The sequence below is a fragment of the Heptranchias perlo genome, chromosome 44, assembly GCF_035084215.1.
Source record: "Heptranchias perlo isolate sHepPer1 chromosome 44, sHepPer1.hap1, whole genome shotgun sequence".
NCBI lineage: Eukaryota > Metazoa > Chordata > Chondrichthyes > Hexanchiformes > Hexanchidae > Heptranchias > Heptranchias perlo.
The window spans coordinates 6218331-6241081 of NC_090368.1; the positions used below are offsets into that span (position 1 = coordinate 6218331).

The 22751-nt window shown below is 51.4% G+C and overlaps 2 protein-coding genes across 4 annotated transcripts in view; one reads left to right on the forward strand and one right to left on the reverse strand.

Annotated features, from left to right (window-relative positions):
• The window catches only part of shc1 (SHC (Src homology 2 domain containing) transforming protein 1), a 115164-nt gene that overhangs the window by 89454 nt on the left and 2959 nt on the right, over positions 1-22751 (reverse strand). Inside the window, exon 1 of one of the 3 annotated variants that reach the window (XM_067976050.1) lies at positions 15746-15762. The exons of 1 other annotated variant lie outside the window; for it this stretch is intronic. Coding sequence is in view for 1 of the 2 variants with exons in the window: in XM_067976047.1 (XP_067832148.1) it covers positions 2354-2368 (15 nt within the window). In the remaining variant the exon portion in view is untranslated. Of the gene's footprint in view, positions 1-2353; positions 2522-15745; positions 15763-22751 lie in introns of those variants that run through there. One more of the 3 variants, XM_067976047.1, reaches the window with a different exon arrangement.
• Positions 1-22751, forward strand: part of LOC137306702 (cyclin-dependent kinases regulatory subunit 1-like) — a 67574-nt gene that overhangs the window by 3097 nt on the left and 41726 nt on the right. The window lies entirely within an intron of this gene.

Sequence of the window (22751 nt, forward strand, 5' to 3'; positions counted from 1 at the left end):
TGTGTGTGTCAAGCTTAGTTCAATGACTGCACTCTCACCCGAGTCAAAGTCATAGGTTTACGCCCCAGTCCAGGGAATTGAGCCCCTAATCTAGGCTGACATTTCAGTGCAAGTACTGGGGGAGTGCTGCACTGTCACAGGTACCATCTTTTGGATAAGACATTAAACTGAGGTGCCATCTGCCTTGTTTTATGATCCCGTGGCACTATTGGAAGAAAAGCAGGGGAGTTCTTCCTGTGTTCTGGTCAATGTTCCTCCCCCCGCCCCCCAAACCAACACCACCGAAAAAAAAACATTTATCTCATTGCTGTTTTGTGGGACCTTGCTGTGGGCAAATTTGCTGCCATGTTTGCTTATAAGACAGTGACTGCGCGACGAGCGACACTTACAGCCATCGAAGTGCAGTCAGCTCAAAATCGGCATTGGACCTGTTAGCAGCCTTTCAACCAGGGAATGGTACATGGCAGGTGAGTCAAACAGAAACCAAAAAGGAAACACTTTTATTTTTAAAATTAAATTAAATTAAAAAGGACTGCACTACAAAAGCTGCACACTATCTCCCAACACTCTCTGCTAAAATAAATTAGGAAAAGTTGGGCAAAAGGATGTGTCCCTGGGACACTCAAACAGACAACAGGAAGGAATTAAACTACCAAAAAGAACAAAAACTGCAAATGCTGCAACTCAAAACTAGAAAGCACTGTAAATCCAGTTCATAGAATCATACCATAGAATCTTACAGCACAGAAGGAGGCCATTCGGCCCATTGTGCCTGTGCCAGTTCTGTCAGAATCGGAAAACAAAGACAGGTTAACATTTAAGTGATTGGCTTTGTCAGATCTCAGATTCTAGCTGCTTTTATATTGCTTGGGATCTGTGCTAATGGCTCCTGACATTCAGGTCTCGCAACGTGGGCCCGGCCTTAACGAATCCCAACAATTTTATTTTCGGATTGCAGCCAGCTGTGCGAGAGCTGGATGAAGGGAGCTGGCTCCACTGGCAAAGGTCTCGGCACAAAAATGAAGCAACTTCTGATGAAGGGCCTCCACTCAAAACACTGACCCACCTTGTCTCATTTTAAGATGTGGACAGACCCGCTGCATATTTCTAATACTTCACTTCAGAAATTAAACTACCATTAGTCAAGTGGCCCGATGCAATGACAGGACTCTACGTAGTTACAATCCTTCCACACTAAATAATGGGTCTAGGAATAATTTAAGAACACATTACAAATGACAGGCAGGAAAAGACCAGCTGGTGCATCAAGCCAGCCCCACACTCATGGCTGGAGCAGCATGACTAGACACTGTCTACTCCCCCGCAGCCATGTAATCTCCTGGGAGAGGCAAAAAAAAAGAGAAAAACCCAAGGCCAATAAGGGAAAAAAAACTCTGGAAAATTCATCTTTGACTCCCCCAGGCGATCAAAACAGTCCAAGAGATCACATGGACCACGTGTTACAACCTGCGAGGGTCAACTCAAGATCATATATACCCTACCCCACACAATTTCACCTCTCCATACTGAACAACTGCTTAAGAGGACATATTCAGGTCACTTCTTTGCATTCAGCCATCCTGCAGAGCAGTATGCAAGACCACAGGGACCACGTCCAGTCTTGCAATCCCAGAGGATCCAATTTGCTGTTTCCTGGATTAACCCGCTGGAGAGCGAGCCCTCCCTCATAACAAGCAGGGTAGCACAGCTCTTGCTACTACCTGCAAGAAGGTGCATCTCTTCCACTGCCACCCTTCCCATCCACAATACATGCCTGAAGCATACGGGGGACATAGCCCAGTTAGAACAGGTGACATTTGACCTCTGCTGGGAACTGGAGATTGAAATGGTTGGGCCTCCGAGAACAAACACTCAGCTCTCCTCCAACACAGTGACCCACCTAACAACAGGAAGAACAACGATCCCAACCAACAGAACTACCAATAGACGGCCCTCCCTCACAAGCCTCAATCCAGAGACCAAGAAATCAACTGCTTCAACCCTTAAATCCGCACTGCTCCCAGCACAGACATATAGCTATGCGAAGAAACAGGATTATATCAATGCACTTCTATAAGCAAAGGATATAATGGCGTCAAAATATAAATTAAAACAAAACTGAGAATGCAATTTAAAACACAGAATAAAGTGACTGCAACCGATCAAGGGTCCGTTCAAACTTGACTAGTTAATTTTATGTAATCTTAAAACTGGGCTGTGCAAAATGTCGAGCACAAACACACCCTTAATGTTCTACAAGCTTTTTTGAACGAAAAGAAAAGGATGTATTTTAAAATCTTTTCCTAAAACAGCAGGGAAAGGAATTTGCAAAGAAAAACACAAAGCAACAGACCTGATAATCTCCCATGACTGTCAAATGCAGTGCACAAGTGTTTCGAGGTGCAGCTGTTCACAGCACAAGTCTCACTTTGTTGCAGTCCCGTCTTCTCTGAAGTAACAGATGCACAAACATCATATGGCATCTGATCACGAGACCAGACCCCCCTCTCCACTCTTATTCATAAACGCAATTCAAAAATATCACATAACAATACGTTGCACTTGATACGAGTCAGCATCGCCAGTAGTGATTACTGCAATATTGAATTACAGTTCCATTCCCATAACATTATTGTGGCCTCGTTGAGTGCCAAACAAATACTATACATCTCCCTTTCTTTCAGAAGGGACCAGACTAACGCTGGACCTGATCCAGCAAAAATGCTCGTATTCCAGTGTAAACGTGGAAGTAGTCTCCAAGCAAACAGGGCAAGTGGTTTCAATCACAGTACACAGGCTTTTATTATAAGGGCAGGGCTGGGATTGCAATGTTTCTCCAGGAACTCTAACCACTAACCCAATGGTTCAGTTGGTAAGTTCATTACTTTTTAACGGTACTGAGCCATGCAGACCAGGCAGGTGCCAGCTTTGATCCCCAGTCGGTGCTAACTTACCCAATCTTTTATCAGGACAGCGGTTGGGGGATTCAAACAGCTCGGTGTCCTTAGACTGGAAAGCATGTGTATGGATGCCGGGCGAAGGCAGGCAGGATTGGGCTCTGTTCTGATGCAAATCACAATAAAATAAGCCCATCAACATTCACTGTCGAGGCTCACACAAATAGCCATTCGGGCGAGGTACTGTAGGGTGGCTGGCACCGTGAAACCATAACCTTGTATACGTCAGTTCCTTCAAAACAGGAGAAAGGTGGAGAGAGAATACGCCACTTCTTTCTGCAAATATATATTAGGTGCAGTGATTGAGTGCAGAGTCTAGAGGCTAAGCCATCCTTTCTATGAAGCTGTGGATAAGTGAGATACAGGAAGATATGACAGGTCAAAGGGAAGAAAGTTAAACAAGGAGAGTTATCCTCGGGAAAAGAGGGAATAAATAATTTGGAGAGACATTGCGTGGTTCAATTAGCCCAGAATATTTTGCTTTATACCTTCCAGCTGCCTCATCCAACCCCAAAATTCTGGATTATACTGACTCACACCGATAATGTTTGACACATGCTATAGTGTGGTTCCACAGGTACCTTGTCAAAGTGACTTTCACATGCCTAAACAGTTCGTGCTAGGCCATTCCACTGTAGAAACAGCATCACAGCGGGAACTGATCCCAAAACTAGATACATTTTTTCATCCATATCAAGGAGGAGGATACAAAAAGTCCAAGAGCTGGGAGGTAGAGAGGAAAGAGTATTTAGAAAGCACCTGATCACATCTCTCAAACGTCCCAAAAACTTCACATGCAATAATTTACAAGTTTTTTTTTAAGTGTAGGAATTTTCAAAGCTCCTACAGGCTGCATTTCTTCCCTTTTTGTCCACTTTCATCCTCTCCCATCACAAGTTGATCTATCAACTTCACGCATACATTTTTATATTTACAGACAATATATGTTTAAGCTTGCAATTTATTTATATTAGTTGCATGTGCATGCACTTCCTATGTCAACTTTTTTCAATACAAATTTCCATGTCCTTATAATGGAAACTGCCTATATAAACTTGTCACACTGTAAAGATACACCCCACACCGTAGCAGCTCAGTTTTACCCCTCCTGGTTTTTCAGCTTGTACTGCAGAGAAACTGGTGAGAATGTGGAACTCGCTACCATGTGAGTAGTTGAGACGAATAGCATAGATGCATTTAAGGGGATGCTAGATATGTACACGAGGGATAAAGAAGTAGAAGGGTATGTTGATCAGGTTAGATAAGTACGGTAAAATGCAGACCAGTTGAGCTGAATGGCCCGTTTGTGTTGTAAATTCTATATAAAACTCTGCTTCAACCAGCCCTGCTTCTCTGCTTCCCATTTGGTTATAGTTAAATAGCAAATCAAAATATATTAAAAAAGAAGTGTGCAACATTAAAATGGGGACTGAATTACATCTGCTCCCTCGTTCCAACCATTCCCGAGGGGAAGGGGTGCTAACCTGTTTCACCCAAAGATTACACTTGGTCTTCACTCTCCAACATCAATGTCACAGAAAATTGACTAGGGTTTGTGTATATATGTGCACGCAATAATATACACAAAAATATATTTACAATTTGGTAGATGCAAAGGGGTTACGGGGGGCGAGCAGGAAATTGGACATGAATTTAGATTTGAGGTTAGGATCAGATCAGCCATGATCTTATTGAATGGCGGAGCAGGCTCGAAGGGCTGATTGGCCTACTCCTGCTCCTATTTCTTATGTTCTTAAAGCATCAACTTCCTCACTGGGCTATAGGTCCACAAGTGCAAGTTGCCCTCCAGTACAGAATAATCGGCCACGTGACCATTATTCATGTGGGGCTCTTGACTAAAGGTGCCACTAGGTGGACATTACAATCCGTTTGGCTCTTCTCCAAATCCTGATTTGCTTTTAATTTTTTGTGTCGCCGTCCTTTCTCAAATCTTGTGTTTTGGAACCTACACTTTTTGAAAAAGTACAAAACCCTTAGGTGGTTACCTACTTTCTGCTACTCTGTAGTGGGCGCCTGGAGTGTACTAAGCAGCCCAGGGACAAGCTTTTCTTCATGATGTCCACTACACAGCAGTAAAGCTAAGATCGGAGGTGTGGGAGAATCCAAAACAACTAGCGCCTTTAACGTAGTAAAATGTCGCAAGGTGTTTCACAGGAGCGTAATCAAACAAAATTTGACACCGAGCCACATAAGGAGATATTAGGACAGGTGACCAAAAGCTCAGTCAAAGAGGTGGGTTTTAAGGGGTAGAGAGGCAGAGATCTAAGGAGGGAATTCCAGAACTAAGGGCCTAGGCAGCTGAAGGCACGGCTGCCAATGGTGGGGCGATTAAAATCAGGGATGCGCAAGAGGCCAGAATTGGAGTAGCACAGAGATCTCGGAGGGTTGTAGGGGCTGGAGGAAGTTAAGAGATAGAGAGGAGCGAGGCCATGGAGGGATTTAAACACAAGGATGAGAATTTTTAAAATTGAGGCATTGCCAGACTGGGAGCCAATGTAGGTCAGCGAGCACAGCGGGTGGTGGGTAAACAGGACTTGGAGTGAGTTAGGATATAGGCAGCAGCGTTTTGGATGAGCTCAAGTTTATGGAGGGTGGAAGATGGGAGGCCAGCCAGGAGAGCTTTGGAATAGTCAAGTCTAGAGGTAACAAAGGCACAGATGAGGGTTTTAGCAGATGAGCTGAGGCAGGGGTGGAAAGAACTGGTTTCCACTCCAGTGCACTGAGCCACCGTATTAAGAAGTACTCCTGTTTACACTTCGCTCTACTTCTGTGAATATTTAACTAGAGTCTGATTCCAAGGGTCACTTTTTTTTCTTGATCTGGTTAGCACAAGCTCTCTGCAAAACTGATTAAAATAAATATCTGACAAATTACCATAGGCCAAGAATCATTTAATTCTAGAAGCAATGTATTGTGCATTTTTTCAAATTTTACAGTAATTAGACAATATAGATCACAATTCAGACGATTTTTTATGCCCTTCAAGTGCAGAGGATGATTTATTCACCACTGTACTTACACTGCTCCGAATTTCCACAATTCAGAGCAGAGAATGCTGGAAAAGTCAGCATAAACATTTCAGGTGGACTCCCAACCATAGCTCTGAGTAAGGGTCTCCACTCTTTTCTCTTCTCTTTTTCCAGAAGCTGGTGGATTTGCTCTGTGTTTGCAGCATTTTCAGCTTTCTACATTCACAATTTTTATTTGTATCTCCGCCCTTAGGCTGCTTTTATATTGCCGGCTGGGTTGCAGCAGAACGACCCAAATGTGTTGTTCTTAATGCTTGAACAACGTAGCAAGTCCCTGTTTAAAGTGGCTGCAAAATTGACTCCAGCATCAAGCATGTGCATGCATAGGCTGACTGTGACTGGCCTGTGCTTCTGCTCAAAATAGTGGCATCACCGAAGTCAGCGACCAAAGCTTGAACTGCAGCAGGACACATTTGCTGGATTTTGCATTCAGAATTTCTCATTTCATGTTTTTTGTACCTCAACGTTGTCTCCCCGTCCTCAAGGCTCTGATTCATGCAGGAGTACCTCATCTACCTCACCCAACTGGTCATTCTTAAAGCGTTATTCCAGCCTGTAAATGTTTGGCCAGGCCTGAATCTGTCCTCACTCAATATTCATACTTTCCAGCAGGGATGACTGTATACCTCTCGGGAAGCTGATTTTCCCCTTCCCGAAGCTCAGGAATGCTGTGGTCAATTATGGATAGATATTGCACTAACGCCCCAGCATAGTCTGGGAATCAAGAGTTGGCTCCTCGTACACACTGCCGTTACCAGCTGAGCCATCAGGAAAACCTCATTGGCTCTCTACTAAACTGAGTTAATTAAGTGTGACTGCATGGGATAAATAACAGATTATCAAATTGTAAAAGGAAACAATCCCATATTATCTAAATCTATTCATCCACAAAAGCCTATTTGCATCCAAGCCAAGACAGCATTTTCCAGACAGAGGGAAACAAGGAAATGCGTCCAAATGGAGTATTAAACAAGGCTCAAAGGAACAGGTCAGGACAGGCTCATAAAAAACATGAGTTCTGATGAACGGCTCCACCCAAAACATTAACTCTTCTATCTCTAAGTTGCTGATGTACCCAACTGTACACCGTTGAGTGTCCTACACATACTCCATACTCTGCGTAGTGAAATCAAGACATTACAACCAGCTCCTATTCTTAACTCATTCTTACTCAGGACCTCAAAATGTGGAATTCCTAACCTCCTTCAGTCTAACAAGCTACAGATTTTTTTAAATCAAAGCTAGGCATCACCTAATTATTACTCCTTGATTTTCCACATCTGTTCTGCACTGTCGTTTCAATGACAACTACCGTCAAAGTTATCAAGGAATTTCTCTCAAAGCTCAATTAACAAGGATTTCATCAGCTAAGCATATGTTACTGCCTTGGACCCCACTCCCAACTTAAATTGAAAAGCTATATATTTTACATGCACACATCAATGTGTGTTTTGCAGCACCAATACAGGGTTTGCCCGAAGAACATCAATGGTGTCGTCTAAGCATCTTGATTTATTACCTTGCAGCATGTACTTGGACATCCTATATTTAGGCAGCAGACAGCAACGGTCACATTGATAGTTCAAGTTCACTGAGACCCGAGCAGAATAATGTTTTGATGCAACTGTATGCCCATGACTGTCATAATGTGAGGGGGATTTCCTAAGCAATGGGTAGCCCCACTCCTTTATGTCAGAGAGGGAGGGAAATAAAATGAATGAATCAGTTGGAGTAGGCAATGATACCACACTATGGTCAATACTCATCTCTCATTGCAGCTAAGCTCCAACTACATGGCCCACCTGTACCCTCTTCCTCGAATCCTTAATGTGTTGAAATGAAGACTTATTACATTGTCATCCACTCCCCACTCTTTTTTGCCAGGAACTCAAAACTGTAACTCTTAACCCCTCAGTCTGCCTTACCACCTTGTCTACAGGCTTTTAACAACATCTTACATTTTTATTGGTCATTTCATGCCAGAAGACACGTCAAAACGCTCTAGATTATGGAAACAAAGCAGGAGGGGGAACATGAAAAATGGAGGTGATTAGGGTTTACCTACGTAACAGTGACTGTACTTCAATAGTAATTCATTAGTTATGGAGTGGTTTGGGAAGCCTTCGGACACTACATAAAGGCAAGTTTTTTCTCTCTAACGCGCATTTGAAACAGATTTTTAAAAGCAGGAAAGTACGTGGAGAGAACTGGGCAGGGAGTTCCAGAGGGCAGGAGCATAGTAGCCAAATGGAAACCCACCACTGGTGGAGTGGAGTGGAGTACAAAGAGAAGCCTGGTGTTAGAGGAGAGGAGGGTTTGCGTGGGGATGCAAGGTAGGATTGGGTGAGGCCATGGAGCGACTTGAAAGGCAAGGACAAGAATTTTAAAATCAACTCACTGGGCCAGTGGAACGTGGAGAGGACGGGAGGTGACGGATGTGTGGGACCTAAAGGAGGTGATGAAGATATAACCTAAGTTTCAGCAGTGATATCATCGTCAGACATGGAGTATGCTGACGACATCCAACTCTACCTCTTCATCGCCTCTCTCAAACGGTTCCCTCCCTCAGGTATCAGACTGCTTGCCTGACATTCAGTCTCAAACTGCAATTTCCTCCAGTTAAACATTGGGAAGACTAAAGCCATCATCTTCAGCCCCTGCCACAAACTGCATATCCTGGCCACCGATTCCAACCTCCCTCAGCGGCCACTATCACAGGCTGAACCAGACAGTTCACAACCTCAACGTACTATTCAACCCCAATCTGAGCTACTGACCCCATATCCTCCCCATCACAAAGACCGCCTACTTCCACTTCTGTTACATCGCCTACCTCTGCCCCGAACCCATCCCATTTGTTGCTGAAACCATCACCCGTGCCTTCGTCACCTCAGGTCTCCACTCTTCCAATGCTCTCCTGGCCAGCTTCCCATCCCCTACCCTCCATGAACTTCAGCTCAAAAAAACTCTGCTGTCCATATCCTACCCTGCACCATGTCCTGCTCACCCATCACTGTCTACGCTGACCTAATTGACTCCCGGTCCTGCAACGTGGCAAATTTTAAATTCTCATACTTGATCACTTCTCGGTCTCGTTGGAACCTCCTCCAGCCCTACAACCGCTCTCAAACTCTGTTACTCCGACTTTGGCCTCTTATTCATCCCCCTTTGCACCAATCATTGCCTTCAGTCATCTAGGCTCCACGGTCTGGAATCCCCCTCCGCCCCCCCCGAAACGTCTTTGCCTCTCCACTTTTAAAACCCTCCTTTGTTAAAGGCGCTATAAAAACGCAAGTAGTTGGTGTTAAAACCCACATCTTTGGACAGTCTCCCTCCGAAACTCTCCTTTCTGGCTTAGCGTGTTTTTTTCCTCGTGCCTGTCAAATGCCTCTGGATGTTTTTTTATACTAAATGTAAGCTGTTGTCTATGTTGAGATAGATGGTGCCAGCAGCAGGAACATTGCAATTCCACCCCCTCCCCACCATGCTGCCTCGCTTGATGTGTGAACATCAGCTGATAACAGGATGAGCTGAGCCACGATGGCATCTGCTGTTGAATTCTCTGCAAACAATCAGCATTTAAGCTCACACGCGATCACTTGGGCAAGGGCCATAACACAATACCTGTGAAACAGTGAGAGTCTGGACATTCAGAACAACGGTGAAAGCTGAAGGAGGGGAAAAATGCATATTTTTTTAAAATTCACATCCCGAGGCAGTGAAAGTATCACTAACACCCCACTGAGTAGGCAAAAATAATTTTGAAGCATTTGGACAAAATGTAAGTGAGTAGAATAAAATGAGTTGCCAAGGAAAAGTCCAGTACACAAACATGAAATTTTTTTTAAAAAGGAACAAACAGCAAAGCTGGCACCAGTTAGCTGTGAAAGTCTCAGCTCTCTCCTTGGAGAAGAGAAGAAAATAGCCTTTTCTCACAATACAGCGTGCAAATCTCCAAGTCCAAAGCTCAAAACATCGCAAGCAAAATCAAGAATTTACACCGCAAGGCTGAGCTTTCAAGAACAGATAAAGGAACGTAGAAAGGTGATTGCAGCAGTTTTTAAAAAAGACATATACAAATCAATAGACTACTTTTAAGCGACTTTTTACAAGCAACTGCTCATTTTACTTTCACGGTTATTTCAAACCTCTGGCTGGCATAAGGCACTGAATGGAAAAATAAACTTAAGAGCACAGTGCCTGAAGGCTGGTAGAGTGCCACTCACCCAAAACAGATCGAGTGCCGATTATGACTGCGTCAAATTTTTTTTAAAATGGATGAGTCCCTCGCCATGTCTAATATCACTGCATACGGAAGGTAGGTGGGATTTTGGTTTGTACCTCATGGTCACTGTGAGATCTCCGGAACTTGTTCTTAAATCGCCTTAAGGGGTTGAAGAGGAATTTTCCATTTTTTTCCCCTTAATTAGCCTAAGGTTTATCTGGTTTATTTTTGCCTCTCCCAGGACATTACTAGTAAGGGGGAAAACACTGGGAGTCACGATGCTTTGTAGCGCCATGACTGAGACAGGTTCGATGGACCAGCCCATCTTTTCCTGTATCTCCGTTATGTTCCTGCAAAGATGAACCAGGCTACTCCTCACCTCCTTCCCCTCAAATGGTATTAAATGTGATTATTCCAGGTCTTAGAACAGGGTGCTCAAGCTTTTGTCTTTGTGAACTGCTTAGGTGTGTACTATGGAGCCACGTGGGCCCATATACAAACTGTAAACTCTGCGTTTCTCCAATTCTGGCCTCGTGCATCCCTGACTTCCTTCACCCCACCATTGGCGGCTGTGTCTTCACCTGTCTCGGCCCCAAGATCTGGATTTCTCTCCATAAACCTCTCCGCCTCTTGTAAGACACTCCTTAAAACCTACCTCTTTGACCAAACTTTTGGTCACCTGTCTTAACGTCTCCTTCTTTGGCTTGGTGTCAACTTTAATTTTGTCTGATTACACCCCTGTGAAGTGCCTTGGGATGTTAAAGTTGCCGTACGTTATTCTTCATTCCACTTTCCCGTTAATATGCATATATCTTATGTTGTTGCTACTATCAAGTCTTGGTACACATTTAGGATTCAACCACCATTGAGGTAACAAAGCTAAAAACAGCCCTTCTGTACTTCAAATAGGATAAGCCTCGAAATAAGAAAACATAAGCACAAAAAGGAATAGGTTGCCTTGGCTTTGAGGGCCAGATTATCAAAGCTTGAGAGCCCCAAGTCAAAAACCTCCATTTTAAAACATCTGATGTTGCAGATAAGTGCAAAGGCAGAAAAGTATTTAATGCCCCATCCCTCACCTGGATCAGCACAAAACTTCACCCAGACAAAACCAGATTATACATGCAGCAATGCATTGACACAACCCCCAACTTATGTAGTTCTGTAAAACATTACCAGAATAAGTCTTTTCCCAGCTAATCCATTTGCTTCAGTGCTTTTCATTAAACAGTAAATGACCTTTCAGCCGGAACTGAGAGACCAAACTAAACCGAGTGCACTACACTCACACAGGCCACTAGCTTAATGACAAGGCTATTACCAGAAATTACCTGCTCACAAACAATAATATTTTACTGACCTACTTCCTGTTTCACCATAACTCTCTCAAGCTCCTGAAAAAGAACATTCTGACGCAATAGCTAGACAAAAAATAAACAAAGGTCGAAAATGTTTCTCTTAACTTTCTGCTTCTCCGTTCAGATCTCCCAGTGTAATCCAACATTTCCCAACCAACAGACCAGGGCTAGGATGCTGTTGTCTCACGTAAAGCCCATCTAAGGGAAAGCTAGCCAAAACAATTTGCCTTCCTAGCCGGGCAACCTGCATTGCAGTCAGTAGCCTTAAGCCTATTGATATCAATATACTACCATATGTGGAAAATCACTCTCCATCCAGACAGTACACTCTAATGCTGTCTGCTCTTCTGTTGCCTCAAGTTGCTTCTCCCACTACCACCAGTGAGACCCAAACCTCAAAGTACTTGAGCTCATACTAAACTCCAGTGGCCGTACCCTATCGCGTACCAAGTCCCGCTTGCCCATCACCCCTGTCCTCAATTGGCTCCTGGTTCCCCAATACCTGAAATTTAAAATTTGTACCCTTGTGTTGTCCCTCCCTATCTCTGTAACCTCCTTCGTACCTACAACTCCCACCTCCGAACTCTGTCCCCCCCAACTCCAGATTCCTGGGCAACCCTTCTCCCTACCGCTGCTAGCAGTGCCTTCAGCCACCTTGGTCCCACTCTCTGGAATTCCCTCCACCTCCTTTAAGACCTTCCTTCAAACACATCTTAACCAAGCTTTTGGTCACCCCATCTAATCTCTCTGGCTCAGCATCCATTTTCCCTCAAGCCGCTGAAGCACTTTTTCTATGTTAGAGACATTACATCATTTCAAGTTGTTGCTGTATTGCACAGTTCAAAATGCTCTATCCTGATATAACCAAAGTTCAGACAGGGCAAAATCTAGGACTGTACTACTCAATGCTTTCACAGCTCAAGTGAGTCTAGTCCGAAACTTTCAGACACCCATGACTACACTTCACTGAAATCAGCAAAAAAGCTAGATGAAAAGTTCAAACACGGCACTGAATTCTTGTGGGACATGATGCACTTTGCTTCTCCTTGGACCCCTGCAGTGAAGGTCAGGAACTCGAATGTTTGCAGAATTGTCTGGGAGAGAGAGGCACAAACACATATCCCAACATTCCACGTAACTATATATTGGGAGCACACTCCCCTCAACTAACTGAAGTAACCTCTGTGTCCCCGAGTTCACAATACTGTCCCCTCCCAATAGAGCAATTATTTACGAGAATTATTTTTACTTCACCCTGGGTGAACGATCACTCAGCAGCTGACAGCCTGGGGGAACATTATGCAGTTAATATTAATGCTGCACTACAATGAAGGGATCATTTATTCCCACACAGTAAAACAGAACGCATTTACTGGTGGCACCAAGTACAGGCACTTATTTTTCGTGAAATACCATTGTTGGATTGTTCAGCTCGGAAACACCCGTCATGAACACTATTTCAAAGAAGGACTTTAATTCTATCTATCACAAGGCAGGTATCGAAGATGTACACCGAGGTCAGGTCCAGGTTAGATACAAAGTTCACTCCACCGTGCCTCATCAAGCACGCCACGATCACGTATCCACCAACTTCTCCCGCTCTTTCTCCCCTCCGCACACCGCCACCCTCTCCACTCAGCACATCTGGATCTCGATCACCTCCACCCCAGGTCCCGTCTCCGCCCCCAATACCTTCCCCATGGTCCCATTTCTCCCCGCAGATCCCCACTCAACCAGCCCTCCTGCCAGTCCCCTCTCGACCCCCCCCCTTTCCCCCGACTCCAGACCCCTCTCTTCTCTCTCCCCACCCCACCAACTCCAGACCCCTCTCTCCCCGCCCCCCCAACTCCAGACCCCTCTCTCCCCGCTCCCCCCCCAACTCCAGACCCCTCTCTCCCCGCCCCCCCCCAACTCCAGACCCCTCTCTCCCCGCCCCCCCCCAACTCCAGACCCCTCTCTCCCCGCCCCCCCCCCAACTCCAGACCCCTCTCTCCCCGCCCCCCCCCAACTCCAGACCCCTCTCTCCCCACCCCCCCCAACTCCAGACCCCTCTCCCCACCCCCCCAACTCCAGACCCCTCTCTCCTCAGCCCCCCAACTCCAGACCCCTCTCGCCCCAGCCCCCAACTCCAGACCCCTCTCTCCCTGCCCCCCCCCAACTCCAGACCCCTCTCTCCCTGCCCCCCCCCAACTCCAGACCCCTCTCTCCCCGCCCCACCAACTCCAGACCCCTCTCCCCACCCCCCCAACTCCAGACCCCTCTCTCCTCAGCCCCCCAACTCCAGACCCCTCTCGCCCCAGCCCCCAACTCCAGACCCCTCTCTCCCTGCCCCCCCCCAACTCCAGACCCCTCTCTCCCTGCCCCCCCCCAACTCCAGACCCCTCTCTCCCCGCCCCACCAACTCCAGACCCCTCTCTCCCCACCCCCCCCCAACTCCAGACCCCTCTCTCCCCACCCCCCCCAACTCCAGACCCCTCTCTCCCCACCCCCCCCAACTCCAGACCCCTCTCTCCCCACCCCCCCCCAACTCCAGACCCCTCTCTCCCCACCCCCCCAACTCCAGACCCCTCTCTCCCCACCCCCCCCCCCAACTCCAGACCCCTCTCTCCCCACCCCCCCCCCAACTCCAGACCCCTCTCTCCCCACCCCCCCCCAACTCCAGACCCCTCTCTCCCCACCCCCCCCCAACTCCAGACCCCTCTCCCCACCCCCCCAACTCCAGACCCCTCTCTCCTCAGCCCCCCAACTCCAGACCCCTCTCTCCCCAGCCCCCCAACTCCAGACCCCTCTCTCCCCAGCCCCCCAACTCCAGACCCCTCTCTCCCCACCCCCCCAACTCCAGACCCCTCTCTCCCCAGCCCCCCAACTCCAGACCCCTCTCTCCTCATCCCCCCAACTCCAGACCCCTCTCCTCATCCCCCCAACTCCAGACCCCTCTCTCCTCATCCCCCCAACTCCAGACCCCTCTCTCCTCACCCCCCCCCAACTCCAGACCCCTCTCTCCTCACCCCCCCCAACTCCAGACCCCTCTCCCCTCACCCCCCCAACTCCAGACGCCTCTCCCCACCCCCCCAACTCCAGACCTCTCTCTCCTCTCTCCCCACCCCCCCAACTCCAGACCCCTTTCTTCTCTCTCCCCACCCCCCCAACTCCAGACCCGTCTCTTCTCTCTCCCCAACCCCCCAACTCCAGACACCTCTCTCCTCACCCCCCCAACTCCAGACCCCTCTCTCCTCACTCCCCCCCACTCCAGACCCCTCTCTCCTCACTCCCCCCCACTCCAGACCCCTCTCTTCTCTTCCCCGCCTCTTCTCCTCCCTCCTCCACTCCAGACCCCTCTCCCCAAAGAGTCTCTCCACTTCCCTTGTGGGGACACCCCTCTTATGCCCCTCCCCAGTGTTCCTCCCCTCAAATACCCCAACTCTCCCCCCCAGCCCTGGAAGACGGGGTTGCGGGAAGGGCAGAAAGGGCAGATTGTGGTGGGATACATGACCTGGGACATCTCGCACTCTCTCTCTCTCTCTCCTCCCTCCCCGAGGTTCTCCCCCTCTCCCACCTCTCCAGGGGACACGACTTCTCCTCTCCCTGGAGTCCTCTCCCTCCTTTGCTCCCCCCCCCGACCCTCAGGGTGTGTGTCTCCCTCTTTTTTCCCTCACTTTTTCTCTCTCTCTCGCTCCCTCCCTCCCTCCTCCCCCCACCCCCAAGTCTCTCTCTCTCTCTCTCCCCCCCCACCTCCCCTCTCCACGGCCGCCTCGCCTCCCCCCACGGGTCTCCCTCTCCCTCCCCCCACGGGTCTCACTTTCTAGCACTTTCCATCCGGGATTTTTTCCACTCACTTCCTTCCCTCCCCTCCCCTCCCCCCACCCCCCGTGTGTGTGCGTGCGTGTCTGTCTGTCTCTCCCTCTTTCCCCGCCCCCAAACCCGAGATTTTTCCCTCTATTCCCCCCTCTGGGTTTCTTTTCCCCTTACTCATCTCGATCTCTCTCTCTCTCTCTCTCTCTCTCTCTCTCTCTCTCTCTCTCTCTCTCCAGCCCCGCATCGCCCCGGGTTCTTCTCATTCATTTATCCCCCTCCCTCCCTCCCTCACCCGGGGTTTTCTCTCTCACTTACCCCACAATCTCCCTCTCTCCCAACCAGGTGTTCTCCCACACTTACCCCACTCTCTCTCTCTCTCTCTCTCTCTCTCAGGGTTTTCTCCCTCACTTACCCCTCTCTCCCCCAGGTTTTCTCCCTCACCTACGCCCACCCTCTCTCTCCCCACCCACCCGCCCTCCCTCCCTCTCCCTGGGTTTTCTCCCTCACTTACCCCACTCTCTCTCCCTCTCCCTGGGTTTTCTCCCTCACTTACCCCTCTCTCTCTCTCTCTCTCTCTCTCTCTCTCTCCCCCTGGGTTTTCTCCCTCACTTACCCCACTCTCTCTCTCTCCGGGTTTTCTCCCTCACTTACCCCTCTCTCTCTCTCTCTCTCTCTCCCTGGGTTTTCTCCCTCACTTACCCCACTCTCTCTCTCTCCGGGTTTTCTCCCTCACTTACCCCTCTCTCACTCGCTCTCTATCCCTGGGTTTTCTCCCTCACTTACCCCACTCTCTCTCTATCCCCAGGTTTTCTCCCTCACTTACCCCACTCTCTCCCTCTCTTCCCCCCCAGCTTTTCTCCCTCACGTACCCCACTCTATCCCTCTCTCCCCCCCCCACCCCGGGTTTTCTCCCTCAATTACCCCACTCTCTCCGCCTGGGATTTCTCCCTCACGTACTCCACTCTCTCTCTCTCTCTCTCTCTCTTCCCCCGGGTTTTCTCCCTCACGTACCCCACTCTCTCTCTCTTCCCCCCCTCCCGGGTTTTCTCCCTCACGTACCCCACTGTCTCCCCCCGGGTTTTCTCCCTCTCGTACCCCACTCTCTCCCCCCGGGTTTTCTCCCGAACGGACTCCACCCTCCCTCTCCCTCCCTCCCTGGTTTTCTCCCTCACTTACCCCACTCTCTCTATCCCCAGGTTTTCTCCCTCACTTACCCCACTCACTCTCTCCCCCCTGTTTTTCTCCCTCACTTACCCCACTCTCTCTCTCCCCCCTGTTTTTCTCCCTCACTTACCCCACTCTCTCTCTCCCCCCTGGTTTTCTCCCTCACTTACCCCACTCTCTCTTCCCCCCCCCCCCTCCCCGGGTTTTCTCCCTCATGTACCCCACTCTCTCTATCCCCAGGTTTTCTCCCTCACTTACCCCACTCTCCCTCCCCCCCCCCCCCTGGGTTTTCTCCCTCACTTACCCCACTCTCTCTGCCCACCCCCCCCAGGTTTTCTCCCTCACTTACCCCACTCTCTCTATCCCCAGGTCTTCTCCCTCACTTACCCCACGCTCTCTCTCCCTCCCCCCCCGGGTTTTCTCCCTCACGTACCCCACTCTCTCCCTAACGTACTCCACACTCTCTCTCTCACTCTCTCTCTCTCTCTGCCCCCTGGTTTTCTCCCTCACTTACCCCACTCTCTCACTCCCTCCCCCTCCGGGTTTTCTCCCTCACTCACCCCACTCTCTCTCCCTCTCCCTGGGTTTTCTCCCTCACTTACCCCTCTCTCTCCCCCTGGGTTTTCCCCCTCACTTACCCCACTCTCTCTCTCTCTCTATCCCCGGGTTTTCTCCCTCACTTACCCCTCTCTCTCTCTCTCTCGCTCCCCGGGTTTTCTCCCTCACTTACCCCACTCTCTCTCTCTCTCTCTATTCCTGGGTTTTCTCCCTCACTTACCCCACTGTCTCTCTCTCTCTATCTATCTCTCCCCCGGGTTTTCTCCCTCACTTACCCCACTCTCTCCCACTCTTCCCCCCAGCTTTTCTCCCTCACGTACCCCACTCTATCCCTCTCTCCCCCGGGTTTTCTCCCTCACTTACCCCACTCTCTCCCCCCGGGTTTTCTCCCTCACTTACCCCACTCTCTCTCCCCCCCCCCCCGGGTTTTCTCCCTCACTTACCCCAGTCTCTTCCCCCGGGTTTTCTCCCTCACGTACCCCACTCTCACTCTCTCTCTCTCTCTCTCTCTCTCTCCCTGGGTTTTCTCCCTCACTTACCCCACACTCTCTCTCCCCCCACCCCGGGTTTTCTCCCTCACGTACCCCACTCTCTCCCCCCGGGTTTTATCCCTCACGTACCCCACTCTCTCCCCCCGGGTTTTCTCCCTAACGTACTCCACACACTCTCCCACCCTCCCTCCCCCTCGGGTTTTCTCCCTCACGTACCCCACTCTCTCTCTCCCCCCTGGTTTTCTCCCTCACTTACCCCACTCTCTCTCCTCCCCCCCCCAGATTTTCTCCCTCACTTACCCCACTCTCTCTGCCCACCCCCCCGGGTTTTCTCCCTCACTTACCCCACTCTCTCCCTAACGTACTCCACACTCTCTCTCTCCCCCCTGGTTTTCTCCCTCACTTACCCCACTCTCTCTCCCTCTCCCTGGGTTTTCTCCCTCACTTACCCCTCTCTCTCCCCCTGGGTTTTCTCCCTCACTTACCCCACTCTCTCTCTCTCTCTCTCTCTCCCCGGGTTTTCTCCCTCACTTACCCCACTCTCTCTCTCTCTCTCCGGGTTTTCTCCCTCACTTACCCCCCCCCCTCTCTCTCTCTCTCTCTCTCTCTCTCCCTGGGTTTTCTCCCTCACGTACCCCACTCGATCCCTCTCTCCCCCCCGGGTTTTCTCCCTCACTTACCCCACTCTCTCTCCCCCCCACCCCGCCCCGGGTTTTCTCCATCACTTACCCCAAGCTCTTCCCCCGGGTTTTCTCCCTCACGTACCTCTCTCTCTCTCTCACTCTCGCTCTCCCCCCTGGTTTTCTCCCTCACTTACCCCACTCTCTCTCCCCCCTCCCCCCCGGGTTTTCTCCCTCACGTACCCCCCTCTCTCCCCCAGGGTTTTCTCCCTAACGTACTCCACACACCCTCTCCCTCTCCCTCTCCCTCCCCCTCCCCCTCCCCCCGGGTTTTCTCCCTAACGGACTCCACACTCTCTCTCTCTCTCTCTCTCTCTCCCCCTCCCTCCTCGGGTTTTCTCCCTCACGGACCCCACTCTCTCTCTCTCTCTCTCTCTCTCTCCCCCTGGGTTTCTCCCTCACTTACCCCACTCTCTCTCCCCACCCCCCCCGGGTTTTCTCTATCCCCAGGTTTTCTCCCTCACTTACCCCACTCTCTCTCTCCCCACTGGTTTTCTCCCTAACTTACCCCACTCTCTCTCTTCCCCCCCCCCCCTGGGTTTTCTCCCTCACTTACCCCACTCTCTCTCTTCCCCCCCCCCCCCACCCGGGTTTTCTCCCTCACTTACCCCACTCTCTATCCCCAGGTTCTCTCCCTCACTTACCCCACTCTCTCTCCCCACCCCCCCCGGGTTTTCTCTATCCCCAGGTTTTCTCCCTCACTTACCCCACTCTCTCTCTCCCCACTGGTTTTCTCCCTAACTTACCCCACTCTCTCTCTTCCCCCCCCCCCCTGGGTTTTCTCCCTCACTTACCCCACTCTCTCTCTTCCCCCCCCCCCCCCCACCCGGGTTTTCTCCCTCACTTACCCCACTCTCTATCCCCAGGTTTTCTCCCTCACTTACCCCACTCTCTCTATCCCCAGGTTTTCTCCCTCACTTACCCCACCCTCTCTCTCCCCCCTGGTTTTCTCCCTCACTTACCCCACTCTCTCTCCCCTCTCCCCCCCGGGATTTATCCCTCACAGACCCCACTCTCTCTCTCTCTCTCTCTCTCTCTCTCCCCCCCCGGGTTTTCTCCCTCACTTACCCCACTCTCTCTCTCTCTCTCTCTCTCCCCCCGCCCCGCCCCGCCCCCCGGGTTTTCTCCCTCACGTACCCCCCTCTCCCCCCCCTGGTTTTCTACCTCACCTACCCCACTCTCTCTCTCCCCCCCCCCCCCGGGTTTTCTCCCTCACGTACCCCACTCTCTCCCCCCGGGTTTTCTCCCTCACGTACCCCACTCTCTCCCCCCGGGTTTTCTCCCGAACGGACTCCACCCTCCCTCCCTCCCTCTCCCTCCCTGGTTTTCTCCCTCACTTACCCCACTCTCCCTCCCCACCCCCTGGGTTTTCTCGATCCCCAGGTTTTCTCCCTCACTTACCCCACTGTCTCTCTCCCCCTGGTTTTCTCCCTCACTTACCCCACTCTCTCTCTCTCTCTCTGCCCCCCCCCCCCCCCCGGGTTTTCTCCCTCACTGACCCCACTCTCTCTCCCCACCCGCCCGGGTTTTCTCCCTCACTTACCCCACTCTCTCGATCCCCAGGTTTTCTCCCTCACTTACCCCACCCTCTCTCTCCCCCCTGGTTTTCTCCCTCACTTACCCCACTCTCTCTCTCCCCCCCGGGTTTTCTCCCTCACTTACCCCAGTCTCTTCCCCCGGGTTTTCTCCCTCACGTACCCCACTCTCACTCTCTCTCTCTCTCTCTCTCTCTCTCTCTCTCTCCCCCTGGGTTTTCTCCCTCACTTACCCCACACTCTCTCTCCCCCCACCCCGGGTTTTCTCCCTCACGTACCCCACTCTCTCCCCCCGGGTTTTATCCCTCACGTACCCCACTCTCTCCCCCCGGGTTTTCTCCCTAACGTACTCCACACACTCTCCCACCCTCCCTCCCCCTCGGGTTTTCTCCCTCACGTACCCCACTCTCTCTCTCCCCCCTGGTTTTCTCCCTCACTTACCCCACTCTCTCTCCTCCCCCCCCCAGATTTTCTCCCTCACTTACCCCACTCTCTCTGCCCACCCCCCCGGGTTTTCTCCCTCACTTACCCCACTCTCTCCCTAACGTACTCCACACTCTCTCTCTCCCCCCTGGTTTTCTCCCTCACTTACCCCACTCTCTCCCCCCTCCCCCCCGGGTTTTCTCCCTCACGTACCCCCCTCTCTCCCCCAGGGTTTTCTCCCTAACGTACTCCACACACCCTCTCCCTCTCCCTCTCCCTCCCCCTCCCCCCGGGTTTTCTCCCTAACGGACTCCACACTCTCTCTCTCTCCCCCTCCCTCCTCGGGTTTTCTCCCTCACGGACCCCACTCTCTCTCTCTCTCTCTCTCCCCCTGGGTTTCTCCCTCACTTACCCCACTCTCTCTCCCCACCCCCCCCGGGTTTTCTCTATCCCCAGGTTTTCTCCCTCACTTACCCCACTCTCTCTCTCCCCACTGGTTTTCTCCCTAACTTACCCCACTCTCTCTCTTCCCCCCCCCCCTGGGTTTTCTCCCTCACTTACCCCACTCTCTCTCTTCCCCCCCCCCCCCCACCCGGGTTTTCTCCCTCACTTACCCCACTCTCTATCCCCAGGTTCTCTCCCTCACTTACCCCACTCTCTCTCCCCACCCCCCCCGGGTTTTCTCTATCCCCAGGTTTTCTCCCTCACTTACCCCACTCTCTCTCTCCCCACTGGTTTTCTCCCTAACTTACCCCACTCTCTCTCTTCCCCCCCCCCCTGGGTTTTCTCCCTCACTTACCCCACTCTCTCTCTTCCCCCCCCCCCCCCCCACCCGGGTTTTCTCCCTCACTTACCCCACTCTCTATCCCCAGGTTTTCTCCCTCACTTACCCCACTCTCTCTATCCCCAGGTTTTCTCCCTCACTTACCCCACCCTCTCTCTCCCCCCTGGTTTTCTCCCTCACTTACCCCACTCTCTCTCCCCTCTCCCCCCCGGGATTTATCCCTCACAGACCCCACTCTCTCTCTCTCTCTCTCTCTCTCTCTCCCCCCCCGGGTTTTCTCCCTCACTTACCCCACTCTCTCTCTCTCTCTCTCTCTCTCCCCCCGCCCCGCCCCCCGGGTTTTCTCCCTCACGTACCCCCCTCTCCCCCCCCTGGTTTTCTACCTCACCTACCCCACTCTCTCTCTCCCCCCCCCCCCCCCGGGTTTTCTCCCTCACGTACCCCACTCTCTCCCCCCGGGTTTTCTCCCTCACGTACCCCACTCTCTCCCCCCGGGTTTTCTCCCGAACGGACTCCACCCTCCCTCCCTCCCTCTCCCTCCCTGGTTTTCTCCCTCACTTACCCCACTCTCCCTCCCCACCCCCTGGGTTTTCTCGATCCCCAGGTTTTCTCCCTCACTTACCCCACTGTCTCTCTCCCCCTGGTTTTCTCCCTCACTTACCCCACTCTCTCTCTCTCTCTCTGCCCCCCCCCCCCCCCCCGGGTTTTCTCCCTCACTGACCCCACTCTCTCTCCCCACCCGCCCGGGTTTTCTCCCTCACTTACCCCACCCTCTCTCTCCCCCCTGGTTTTCTCCCTCACTTACCCCACTCTCTCTCTCCCCCCTGGTTTTCTCCCTCACTTACCCCACTCACTCTCTCCCCCCTGGTTTTCTCCCTCACTTACCCCACTCACTCTCTCCCCCCTGTTTTTCTCCCTCACTTACCCCACTCTCTCTCTCCCCCCTGGTTTTCTCCCTCACTCACTCCCCCCCCCCCCCCCCCCCCGGGTTTTCTCCCTCACTTACCCCTCTCTCTCCCCCTGGGTTTTCCCCCTCACTTACCCCACTCTCTCTCTCTATCCTCGGGTTTTCTCCCTCACTTACCCCACTCTCTCTCTCTCTCTCTCTCTCCCCGGGTTTTCTCCCTCACTTACCCCACTCTCTCTCTCTCTCTATCCCTGGGTTTTCTCCCTCACTTACCCCACTGTCTCTCTCTCTCTATCTATCTCTCCCCCGGGTTTTCTCCCTCACTTACCACACTCTCTCCCTCTCTTCCCCCCAGCTTTTCTCCCTCATGTACCCCACTCTATCCCTCTCCCCCCCGGGTTTTCTCCCTCACTTACCCCACTCTCTTCCCCCCCCCCCCCGGGTTTTCTCCCTCACTTACCCCAATCTCTTCCCCTGGGTTTTCTCCCTCACGTATCTCTCTCTCTCTCTCTCTCTCTCTCTCCCTCCCCCTCCCCCTGGGTTTTCTCCCTCACTTACCCCACACTCTCTCTCCCCCCACCCCGGGTTTTCTCCCTCACGTACCCCACTCTCTCCCCCCGGGTTTTCTCCCTAACGTACTCCACACACTCTCCCTCCCTCCCTCCCCCCCCCTCGGGTTTTCTCCCTCACGTACCCCACTCTCTCTCTCTCTCTCCCCCCTGGTTTTCTCCCTCACTTACCCCACTCTCTCTCCTCCCCCCCCCCCCCGGATTTTCTCCCTCACTTACCCCACTCTCTCTGCCCACCCCCCCGGGTTTTCTCCC